This window comes from Corythoichthys intestinalis, chromosome 15, assembly GCF_030265065.1.
Source record: "Corythoichthys intestinalis isolate RoL2023-P3 chromosome 15, ASM3026506v1, whole genome shotgun sequence".
Lineage (NCBI taxonomy): Eukaryota > Metazoa > Chordata > Actinopteri > Syngnathiformes > Syngnathidae > Corythoichthys > Corythoichthys intestinalis.
In genome coordinates, this window is record NC_080409.1 from 21,983,992 (window position 1) to 21,997,062 (window position 13,071).

Here is a 13,071-nt window from a genome sequence, read left to right on the forward strand (position 1 = left end):
CTTGCACATCCACTCCGTGGGTGGCAGTGGCGCTCTCATTTTCAAAGTGCGTGCAGTATTTTTGAAGTAAGCAAGAGCACACGGAAGAGACTCATGCAGAGCTGGACTCACGCAGCGACCCACTGTCTTCTTCGGTTCTCACGTGTCCGGCCGAGAAGTGCCGTTTTCGGCTTGGGATCGTCACGACCACCGCCCTCACCTACGGTTCTCCCTCGGCCGCCGAGAATGCGCTTTTTTCGGGCCGTTTGCCTTTGACTTTTAATATAGTGGGAAATGAGGAAAGACCACTGTTTACTGAGTCTACAAATGATTATAGCGGAGAAGCCAAACCAGTTAATACGCCACTTAAAGACATTAGACCTCAATCTCATTGATAAGCCGCTTGATTGTTTTTCAGCGAAAATGTGCCGAATATTGCCAATTGTCACAATCGTCCCGCTTTGTCAGTGTTATATCAGTAAACCAGTGAGCACTGTGGTGAATCAGCGAAAATAAAAACTTTCCTTCTGTCCAAAGACTTTTTTTCCCCCCTTCTATTCAGTTTTGTTTTTTTCGGTCAAATTTTTTGGCATGTTGTCCTGAAGAGTAAATGTTTCTAATCAATTTGAATGTGTTATTATTTACTGATTTTATTACATTTTATTTTTCAGTATCAAATGGTCAAAAATGTACCTTGAGTGTATTTTTACAGTTTGGATGTGACTTTTTTTTTATTATTATTTTTTTTAACTTCAGGCAAAATGATGCGCGTTAAGTCTTTTCTGTTACAAGCAACACAATGTTAAAAAGTTATACTTTATTATAAGTTGATCTATGTTACTTTTTTTTCTTTAATAGAAAAAAAAGGACACAATGTTAGGCAGAGGCGTACTTATAATAGTAATATAGACGAATTATACTATTTACCGTGACGGCAGAGAGTTGGGGGGGGGGGGGGGGCGCGAAACATTTACGTCTTCCTTGGGGGGGCGTAACAGAAAATAATTGAGAAGCACTGGATTAAGCTAATGATCATTTTTGAATAGCTGTCCACTGAAGTTAACACTGTCCCCCTAAAGGCTTAAGACTTGTCAGTTGTTTTAGTCATATATTTACATAAACAGTGAATACATCAGATTATTACAAAAACATCCCATCCTTTTACAGGAATTATAAAAATTACATGGTAATCGCAACCATTACTAGACTAACATGTTTGTACAGTGTATGAATACGACTCTTTATGGCTTTTTGAGGTAGTCTTGTCAAACATTGTCCCTAAGCATTAAATGAAAATTTGACACATAAGGGCAAAGGTACATTATTAATAATTAAAAGGAATTATTCCTTGGTGTATACAGTAATTAATGCATGCTACACAAGATGTAATGAGTATAAACGGAAATTTGCGAACTGAGTTTGAATAAAGAAAAAAAAAGGTTAAACTATGCACTGTACTAAACTTTATAATATACACAATTCCAACCCAGTTAAATTTTTGAGGTGTCTTCCACCTTATTGGATGACACATCCTCTTCCTCCTCCTCTTTCTTGTTTCTTCTGATCAAATGCGCCATAATTCTTGATCCCATGCTGAGAATAAGAGCAAGCCAGGCCAATGCAAAGATGATCCAAATACCGGCCAGGCTACGGTACAGAGAGATGTACTCCTTGCCTGGGTCTGTCCCTGAGAGGGTAAGGCATCCCATTAGTGTGGCTTCTATTGAAGAGCTACTGATATTTCCTGTAAGTCAAATGTTCAACCTTAAATCAACAATATGTCACCGTGTTATGCTTGCTTATCTTGATGGTACTCCGGCTTTTAATAAGGTTTCTTATTGTGTGCCACTGGCATGACAACAGCAAATTACCTAGTAGGTACACGCTGTGTCCAATCCACCAAAATTGACCCTTTAGATGTTGTTCGTTATTTAAACTGTTGCTCCGCAGGCATTCATAATTATGTGAACATTGTGGATGAAACCCTCCAAATCATTGTTGAAACAATTTCATTGAATGCATTGTTGTTATCATCATGCTAACATTGACATTGGTTTAAAAAATGGAAGGGGAATAGAGGGCATCTTGCATTATGTTAGTGTTTGTGATAATGTTTTTTCATACTGGACTTTAATGCAAACAAATTTAAATTTATATTTAAAGGTATAGTGTAGTGATGGCTTTAAAGCCCATATCAGTTGACTACACACCCTGGTCTAGTCCCCAGGCCTTTGTGGGTTTCCTCACAATTAGTTTTATTTGCTCTTTATACTCACCCACCACATAATCTCCAAACCCTATGGTGCTGAGGGTAATAAAAGCAAAGTAGAAACCCTCTCCAAATGTCCAGCCTTCCACATAACTGAACAGAAGAGGGGGTATGACGAGAAACAGCAGGCTACCAGTGATGAAGAAGGCACTCACTGCTAACACCTCAACAGTTTGCTAGCAAGAAACACACACACACAAAAAAATCCAATTTAAATTTTCACAACAAGCTGGTCTAAACAGATGTTATCCTGAGTAGGTCATTCAAGAAATAGGCGACTTTTTTTTTTTTTGTGACATCAAAATTCTTGAAAAATAAGCATTACTTTTTCTTTCCACTCAATATTTATCAATAAAAGATAATAAACTGTCAAAGGCTTGATTAGCTCAGTTTACAGATCAATTATCAAAGGCTTGATTAGCTCAATTTACAGATCAATTGTGAATTTTTTATGTTTAAAGTATTTTTCATAATCACAGTCACAGGGTTGCAAATTCACACTAATGCTGTTAATGTTTTTTCTAAGGAGTACAAGCCAGCTGTTTAGTTGACTGTTACTACTGACCAAGAGGACGAATGTAAAAACAAAGTTCAAAATGAAGTAAGACCTCCCAGCTCACTCCCTAAACATCTCTTCCGCTCAGAGGCATGAAAAGCTCAATCAAAAAGGGTGCAAATTCTCTACTGGCTAGCTCGGAACCTACAGGCAACAATCAGTGCTAAGTTAAATAATGCAATTAATCAGTTCTGAGACAAAAAAAAAAAATTGAAATAGGGCACCTGTAGTTGTTGTGTATACATCGCTTGAATATACAGTGAGGAGCAGAAGTATTGGCACCCATTGAGATTTTGCAAGTTCATCCACTTAGAAAATAGGTAGAGGTCTAAAATTTCAATCATAGCTGGATTTCCAATCAGAGACATAATCTAAAAAAAATCCAGAAATCACATTGTATTATTTTTTAAATAATTTATTTGTAATTTGCTGGGTTCATAAATATTTGTACCCCTGAGAATCAGCAATAATTATGACACTCAAAGAGTTGTCAGTCTACCTTAAAAAAGTCCACCTTTACCCCATGAGTAACCACCCACCCGATTGAGCTCATTATTGTCGCCTGTGCACTCCGCAGTCAGTCATTATCCAATTGTTATCATGGGCAAGACCGGGGAGCTTTTGAAAGTTACCAGAGAAAAAAATTGTTGAGCTCCACAAAGCTGGAAAAGGCTATGGGACAATTAGAAAGCAGCTTGGTGAGAATAAATCAACAGTTGCAGCAGTTGTTCAAAAATGGAAAAGGCTAAACATGACTGATAATCTTCTTTGGACTGGGATCCATGTAAAATCTTTCCTCGTGGGGAATCACTCATGATGAGAAAAGTGAGGGGTCAGCCTAGAACTACACGGCAGGAGCTGGTCAATGACCTGAAGAGAGCTGGACGCATAGTTTCAAAGGCTACTGTCAGTAGAACACTACAGTGCAATGGTTTAAAATCATGCATGTGAAGGCCCGTCTGAAATTTGCCAGGGACCATCTGAATGATGCGGAGGGGTCATAGGACAAAGTCATGTGGTCAGATGACAACAAAGTAAAAGGTTTTGGTACAAACTACTCGTCGTGTGTGGAGGAAAAAGAAGGATCAGTAAAATCCCAAGAACAGCATCCTCACTGTGAAGTATTGGGGTCGAAACCTTATGCTTTGGGGCTGCGTTTCAGCACAGGGAACAGGACAACTATACTGTACAAAGCAGAGGATGAATGGTGAAATGTATCGTCAGGTTTTGAGCCATAACTTCCTTCACTCAGTCAGAGACTTGAAGATGAGTCGTGGCTGGATCTTCCAACATGACAATGATCACACAGTCAAGCTGACCAAGAAATGGCTGTGTAAGAAGCATATCAAGGTTCTGGAGTGGGCTAGCCACTCAACAGACCAAGATCCAATAGAAAATCTTTGAATGGAGCTGAAACTTCGTGTTGCTCAATGACAGCCTCGAAACCTCATAGATACAGATTTGATTTGTGTGGAGGAATGGGCCAAAATCCCTGTCTCCATATGCGAAAACCTGGTGAAGAACTAGAGAAAGCGTCTGACCTCTGCAGTGTTGGGCACGTTACTTTAAAAAAGTAATTAGTTACATTACTTACTACTTCTTCCAAAAAGTAACTGAGTTAGTAATTGAATTACTCTATAGTAAAAGTAACTAGTTACCAGGGAAAGTAACTATTTCCGTTACTTTAAAAAGAACTTGTTGTATGTCAAAGAATTTGAAATTTTCTGAGCAGTATTCGAGTCAGTGGAATAGAGAAGAACAGACAGGTAGTTAACTTGTTAGGTAAAAGAACTTGTTGTATGTCAAAGAATTTGAAATTTTCTGAGCAGTATTCGAGTCAGTGGAATAGAGAAGAACAGACAGGTAGTTAACTTGTTAGGTGCTTCAGCAGATTTGAATTGCTTACCACAGATGTCGACAAAAGCTTTGCCCCGGGACATAAATTACACATTACATGGAGGTTCTTTAATTTCGACAAACTTGAAATAGTGTCTATATCTACACCTCTTAAAGGACAATTTTTCTTCTGACTGCTCTGCCATCCCGACCCTGTGCATCTGTTTTGCGTGTGTGTTTGACGCACGCGCTGTTCCCGTTTGCTTGTGAAATCACCGGCTCTGATTGGCTTACGATGACACACGACTCTAACCCTCAGCCAGTCACAATCACTTCCATCGCATCTCTCGAGGGGCTGCATTCAGGTAGGCTAGTTTCCCGACAATTCACGTCACCTTCAAAGCGTCTGCCGTCCTCAAGATGGAAGCAGAATTATTGCTGGCTGACAGTGGGAGATGGGAACGAGGCTAGAATCAGGTGTAGCAAACACAGAAACGTTACCAAACTTTGGAAAGCATTGTCTAATTGAATGAGCAGGGACAAAAAGCTTGGAGTCAGAGGTACGTGCACTATTCTCGAACCTGAACGCACCCCAAGTCTTGGGTGACAAATCAACAGAGCAGAGAGTCGACTCGACACGGCTGGTTGTTTCTTCAATTTATTCAGAGTAAGTATCGCACCGCTTTTGACCGTCAGTAACGGTAACGGCGGAAAAAGTAATTAGTTAGATTACCCCGTTACTGAAAAAATAACACCGTTACGTAACGGCGTTATTTATAACGGCGTTACTCCCAACACTGGACCTCTGTAAAAAAATTTTCAGAATTTTTTTTCGGATTTTTTTTTTTTTTTTAGATTACGGTATGTGTCTTGGGAATGCATCTGTGATTAAAATTTCAAACCTCTACCTATTTTCTAAGCGGGTGAACTTGCACAATCACAAGGGGTGCAAATACTTCTGCTCCTTACTGTACAGTATCTACCAAATTTCATTGTGATCTGTCCACGAATAATTGAGGATTAGCAATTTTAGTTTGCATCCTTACTAGCAAGAACTAAAGACTTCCCTCTGAGCGGTCTAAATATAATTCTCATTCCGATTATATGCAGACACGATTGCATGTGTTAAAGAAAGTCATTCATTTAGCGCTTACCATTTTATAAATACCGGTATATGAAAAATATAAGCTATGGCATATATTTGTTCAACTCATTCTTTTTGAAAACTAATGATGTCAACTCCAGCGTATGATATGATTCAGTGCTTTCCCTTAGCAGTCTAAAAATAACTGTCTTATTCTGATTATATGCAGAACAGTGTTGCTTGAGTTAGAGAGTTAAGAGAGTTAAGTTAAGCCTGAGTTATACTCCTGCGTTGCGGTGACGGCGCAGCGACTACGGCGTCATTCGACATTCGACAATTTTGCGGCGAGGGAACGCGTTGCTCTGTAATTCACCGCCAAGCCACAAGAGGGATGTGGCGTTATGTTTGTACGGTTTTGGAGCATGCTTGTTGACTTCCGCTAGTCGGAGAAAAAAACAATGCAAGATGGAACTCTTGAATGTAAATATTCTGCTCATCAACATTGAATAAATATTGAACATACAAATGTTGAGGGGCAGGCGACGCAGAAGACTGTTTCGAGGCGGTCGGGCCGACTTTTGATGCCACACAGAAAGTTTTAGACTCGGGTGGAGAGAGCTAGCTGTGGCGGCTAGCTTCAAACTGGCATCGAGCACTGCGTTCAAGGTCTACAAAGCCCTCCAGCCTGATTTGTTTGCCGTGTCCTACAACCAGCCAGTTGGAAGCCATAGCAGATTTCTGGCGTCTATGGAACTTCCCAAACTGCGTTGGGAGCCTTGATTTTAACGTTATCATAAAAAGCACCGAGACACTCTCAATTAGTGATGATGTAAAGTGTGTGAACTGTCCGTTATTGAAAATTAAAGATCAAAACAACTCTTTTGACACCAAATCTGTGCTTTATTCTTCATATACTTGAAGTGTGACACATAAATAAGTCACAGACTCACAGCAAACATATGTACACAATAAATGATGAAGTGCACCAACCAAAAATACGACATAAAGTGATAAAAAGTTGGCAATTTTTGGCCAACTGGGTCACTGCTTCGTGTGGCAACTCGATTCCGAACACACACGTCTCGGTGGTTCTAAGATTTTTTCTTTTTTCATTCACCAACCTTGCCATTTGGCAATCACAATAATGTCTTGACGAGACTTGCTCTTCGATGATGCTCCCGTCGGCTTGGTCCATTTTTGCGTGTAGAAAATAATGTTTGATTCTATTCTATAATAGCGGTGATTTCACGCTAAACCGGAAACAACAGTCTGAGCGGATCAATCACAGTCCGTTTTCGCCACGTCATACACGTCTACGCGACGCGAAGGTTAGAAAATTCGAGAGGAGTGCGTCAGGCTACGGCGAAGGGTCATAACTCGGGTCTTCCTTGACGGCGCAGGTCTGACGCGGAAGTATAACTCGGCCTTTAGAGTTAGTTTGTTAGAGTTAAGTTATTCATTTAAGGCTAAGTATTTTATAAATATATGAAAAATATAAGCTTGGACATTTGGTCAAGGATGTAGGTTTGGTTTCAACATTGGTAGGGACAGCATAACCAGCATGAACACTTTTTGCTAGGGATGGGGTATTACAAACACCAAACAGATTGGCTGAACGGTGGTCAGGGCTTCATTTCTCAAAAATATGAACCTAATTAATTGATGGGCTAAATGGTCAAAGCAAAATAAATCTATACTAACTTATACTAACTTTCATGTTTATTGGTTCAGGTGATACACCATTCAATTCAAACCTTCGTCTTCAAAAACTACTAAAGAAACATTTTGAAAACTTCCAGAATAAATGTTTGGACTTTGTTAAACAAATTTGAATTGCAATATTTGAACATAACTTCAATTATATTAAGTTACACAATAAATACAAACTTGTTCATAAATTTTTAACTATCCAGGAATGCGCAAAAATAGACTTTGTTTTAAGATCACTCAACATTGTCCAAATAAAAAAATATAGCTGAAAAAAACTTCATCGTCAGGGTATAACTAAAATAAATTAAAAAAAAGGAGCCTTCCTTCAGGTAAAACATGACTGCAACAAAAAAATGAAAACTTCCTTAACTACGATGAATGTAGATATAATTTTCTGAAAGAAGTTTCCGCATAGGCTACAAATAAAATTATTTTAAATGAATAATTTCAAAAAAAAATCAATACATTTTAAATAAATGCAAGTCATGAGTCAATCAAATGTGCGTTTGAGTGGGAAAGAAATGGACCGGCACATTCAGCAAGTGAAAAGGGGTAAACCTAAGTCTGAACATAATAAGAATAATTCACTTAATACTGTTACAATTCTATCCTTAGAACATATGGGAAGACAATCTAAATGGCTTATAGAACTGAACTCATTATATAATGCAAATTGGTTTGCTTAAGAGTTGGTAGGGATAATTTGATCATCCTGACAAGTTGCTAGAGTTATGTCCCTACCGTCCTTATGCAAACCTACACCCTTGCATTTGATCAACCTATTCTTTTGGAAAACTATCTATGTGATTAAGTGCTTTCTGTTAAAAAGGTTATGGTAACAGGGTTGCATGGATAGAATGACCAGTGTGTGAGACTACCTTGTGTAGTACCACAGAGACCATGCCTCGCTCCAGACGACCTAGGTGAATGGTAAGACACTTGCCCAGCTGTTTGAGAAAGGCCAGGTTGAGTGGAATGCCGCACAGTGCATAAAAGACACAGAACACCTGACCGGAGACAGTGCTGGGAGAAAGGTTGCCATAGCCTGTAAATCATGGAAGGATAAATCATTCAGTACAGTTATCACATTAAATTAATTTGCCTCCAAGAAATACAAGGTTCTCACCTATAGTTGTGACTACAGTGCCTGCAAAAAAGAAGGCGCTGCTGAAATCCCAATTACTGGGGTTAGTTGAATTGCCTGAGGGATTCACGCCCCTTTCCCAAGCATCTAAAATAACCTGGAAAGGCATCCGTATATAATGTTGTTGTCATTGTAATTTTGAAATACACAAAAACTACAAAAACGCATTAAGTGAGGAAAATATTGCAAATGGAAAAAATTGCATTTATTTAAACGCCATACAAAACTGCTCACTATAGCAGCGATTCGCAGCATACTAGTGTGTGCTGGTATAATTAAGGCTGTAGGAAATAATCTGATTCCTTTAATTTGACCAAAATGTATTATTGCCAAAAATACTAGTTCAATTATCGTTGTTATGAAACTCAAACTGCCAAGGAGACTGTGTGATGTATAGAAAATCAAATCTTAGCAACCCCACTTGATAATCATGTTACGAGTACTGTAAATATAGTTCGACGCTTGAATCAAAGCCTTTGGATTGTTATCAAATCTAATATTTTATAGCTTACAGGGGTTGCAGATAATAAAAATCCGACATTTTTCTTGTTTTAAGTTTGAATTGTTCAAACACGCAAAAGGTATTACATGACATTAGTCACAGCAGTAAAACCTTGACAAGATTGGTTGTTGATTTATTAGGTCAGATTAACTGCTAAGTATTTTATTGGTATGTGCTTGGCCCTTTAATTATATTGATCTTGTGCTTCTTTTCTTCCCCTCTTCAAATTTACACACTGATTAGGCAGACTTGTGGGTACAAACTGTTGACAGGGTTACAGCTACACTGAATTGTCCGTTTTTTAATCACATTAACAATTTCGCTCTACACAATATGAAATATGAGTGAACAAAAACAAGCCAAACCTGAACAAACTTCTCCAAGGCTGGCCCATCCAGGCAGGTGTAATTTGCCAAGAAATTCAACTTCTCCAATTGGAAGTGGTTTCGGTTATTGCTCTCAGCCTCCCGTTCCAGAATCTGGAAAATGATGGCTCCAAACAAAAGGTACGTGAGGTGGGCCAGAGCTAAAAGTACTGTCCAGCTCACTTTGACACGAACCAGCTGGATCCTCGCCATCAAAAACTCGCCTCTAAGCCACAACGGGGACACAGGCTGTTGCTCAGCTTGAGCTTTAGAACTCAAGAACAATTTGAGCATGATAGGTCTTGAGAAAATAGGTTGATCTTTGGACGTATTCCATGGAGATTGGTGCCCTTATCACTGAAAACAAAGTATTTTCTTAATATTTGCCTTTGAGTTTCTATAATACAAGTGTTGTCCTCTGGTATAGCTGCATCTTGTGATTTTTGGATTGCCTTCCAAGGGTAGAGAATCCCTACCCATTTCTCTTCCTCTGATTGGTCAGAAAACCCCAGTTTGTGCTGGGACATGATTTATGGACGGCTCTGGTTATGACTAAACACCTCTTCCCCATTAGGGTGACATCTGGACACACACAGACAACTGTTTTAACCGTTTCTACTAATAAGGAAGCATCTCGTCTGCAGCACAAAAGTTAATATTTCACCTAGCTGCTGTCAGGCGGTTAAGCAGTTCAGTAGAGCTGTGCATTGCGAGTATGCTGATAAGTCAAGTGGAAACTCAGAGATAATGTAACTACAAATTATTTAACTCTTACAGAAATTGTCAAAAATAATAGACTGGGGCCACAGTTTGACCTGTCAAAGGCGAACCTTAAATTTGAACATTTGAAATCTCATCATAACATTAGGTAGTCAAATACAACACGGGCCAATACCTCCTGCTTGCACAAGAAGACACGCTCAGGGGTATTAAATTTAAAATGCAATACATGATATCGTACTTGGCATTTGAAGCATATTTAAAGGACAAACAACTTTATCTAGTGCATCCCAGCACAATCTTGATTAATAAACTGAAAAACAAAACAAAACTGCATTTCACCTATCTGTAATGGCCACCTTACATGGGGGCTGACATTTTATTAATGCTTGTAATATTCTAGCCAATCAAATTTGTAGCCCAGATTGACCGCCCCTACTTGTGATGTCATTAATTCTCATTAAAGCATGCAGCTGCACTCGAATCTGTCAGTGAGTATGTGCGTGGGTATAACTGAAAACATAAAATGGCAGTGCGCTCAAGCGCTTTTGTGTTTAACCATCTATCACATGGAGGTCATTTACACCATGTGTTGCCCATTTAAAACTGCTTTACAAAGTGAGCAAAGTGAGAAGTAATATTTGACCCCTTAAACTCAAATACAACCAGAAAATGCATTTTCTGGAGAAACTGCGATGGTAGCTTTGCTTTCGCAGGTAAACCCTTTGGGGTTGCGTCCTGTTGATTTCAGGTTACTTCCTGTTGATTTGGGGACATTTCAGGGTCACTTCCTGTTGATATCCGGTAACTTCCTATTAATTTGGAGACATACTATATGGTCACTTCCTGTTGATATCAGGTAATTTCCTTTTGATATTTTGCCTTACCTGGCCGTAAATGGCATTGACTTACACATGGCGGAAAACACTCAGGTGACTTGAAGTTCCGCTCTGAGACCCCCAATTCAGCCAACTTTCAAAACTGTACAATATGCATGGAAAGCTTAAAACCTCGTTTTTCTGGAGGAAGAAAAATTTTGAACAGGAGGGCATTTAAAAAATAAATAAATAAATAAATAATAAAAAAAGGTTTTTTAAACAGCAAAACCCTATCTGGAGGTGAGAGCACGCGAGAGCAGAATTACAGACGCCATGACTTTATGGAGATATTATCACGTACTTACCTTGTTTCGATCCAAAAACTCCATGTAGCATGTATCACTGAGTGTCAAGACACAGCTGTGAATGGCCACAGCTGGATTTTTGGGGGATTTTATGGGTGAAACAAGGTAATATAACAAGGGTCGCGATGCAGAAATTGCAGACATCAAGGAGTGGTCAAAATATTCTTTTTCATATATTTACCCTTTTAAACGTTTTTTTTTTTTTTTTCCAATTTTTTTGTTTGGATTGATTATTTATCATCTAATATATCAGAGAAAATGCGACAGTAACAAAAAAAATACAATTAAGCGATAGTAGATATATGTGACTTTTACAGACGCCATTTTTTTCATTGTGACGTAATTTGTTTAAAAGTTTAAAATATGTGAATGAATAAGTTTTCAAAGTCGTTTTCTTTTAAACGAAATATGAGACATCGATTAGTTATTCTAAGCTAAAAACGACAGACATTTTGAATAATAAATATAATTAATTACCTTCGTTTTATGGCTGGGTTGAAAAAAAAAGCAGTTGCGCGACGTCTGTAAACGGGGGTTTACAGGGTAAAACGGACAAATTAAAAATAGTCTGGGGGCTTAATACGCCATGAATCTGCTATGGCAGCATATAGACCTGTTGTTCTATTAAGCACAACAGTTCTTTTGGCTTAACATACAGCAGTTTATTTTAAAGAGGGTTGCAAGAGCAGAAACTGCTTTTTCAGTCTTGTCTGCATTTTCCGCCATATGCATTAATGGAATTCAAGCATGGGTGTCAATGGCATCGACACACATGGCCGTCATTGGCAAGGACGTACATGGCTGTCAATGGCATCGACTTACTTGGGCGCCAGTTGAATGTCAATGGCCTGTAATGGCAATTCACAACCACCTATGTTTTTCTGCCAATTAAAATGGAGGGGAAATTTAGGCCATTGAAAATAAATGGAACAATGTACATGGCAATGGCATCCCATTAGAAATGAATGGGGAAGTTTGGGGCGAATTTTGGGGGAACCGTAGTTTTTTTTTTTTTTTTTTTTTTTTTTACAAATTCTGTATACGACTCTTATACTCCTTACAATCCTGAATTTTTGGACATATGATTTATGTGAATTGGATAAAAGTTGTAGGACTAAATACATTTTGAAAAAAATACATTTTCAAAAAAACAGTTTTGGCTCGAACGCTACTTTTTTTGGGGTCATTCGAAAGATTGCCTGTGTCGAACGAAAATTCCGGTTATTTAGACATTCGAATGGTGTTGATGTGCCAAATGGTTTGAGCTTTGGGGGGCGCGCCGAAGAAATGCTATTCAAAATTTTTTTTAAAATGATCATTAACATAGATGGTTGCTTTTGCATTACATGCAAAGCTGCCATCAACAAAAATGGCAGCCTTTCTCTGGTACAATATATTAGTTCAGGTAGTGATAATACAATAAAAATAAATGTATTGTAATATCCATCCATTTTTAAAGCTATTGTCCTGTATAATTGAAATTGATATTGCATGATTGTAGTTTGTATAGCGGGTCTTCATGTGCGCCAAGGGTTAGCAGTTTAGTCCTGGCTCCAACTGCCTACTGTCATCATTAATATCTTAATAATGATATAGTGGTAGAGCGGGTCAATGGTTTACTCTCCGCTTCATCAGCCCACTGTCGAAGTGTCCTTGGGTGAGATACCAAACCCTTCATTGTTCCCAGTGAACATGGTAGTGCATTGCATGGGTGCAACACTGC

At 38.6% G+C, this 13,071-nt stretch overlaps 1 protein-coding gene across 1 annotated transcript; it reads right to left on the minus strand.

The window, feature by feature from the left end:
- Positions 1-1,469: 1,469 nt before the first annotated feature.
- Positions 1,470-10,015, minus strand: LOC130931316 (potassium channel subfamily K member 16-like). Its single transcript, XM_057859993.1, has 5 exons — positions 9,446-10,015; positions 8,561-8,675; positions 8,313-8,479; positions 2,256-2,424; positions 1,470-1,666 (listed from the first exon to the last, which is right to left on the minus strand). Exons 1-5 carry the CDS (start codon positions 9,737-9,739, stop codon positions 1,470-1,472), a joined length of 942 nt encoding a protein of 313 aa, XP_057715976.1. The 5' UTR covers positions 9,740-10,015.
- Between the last annotated feature and the right edge of the window lie 3,056 nt (positions 10,016-13,071).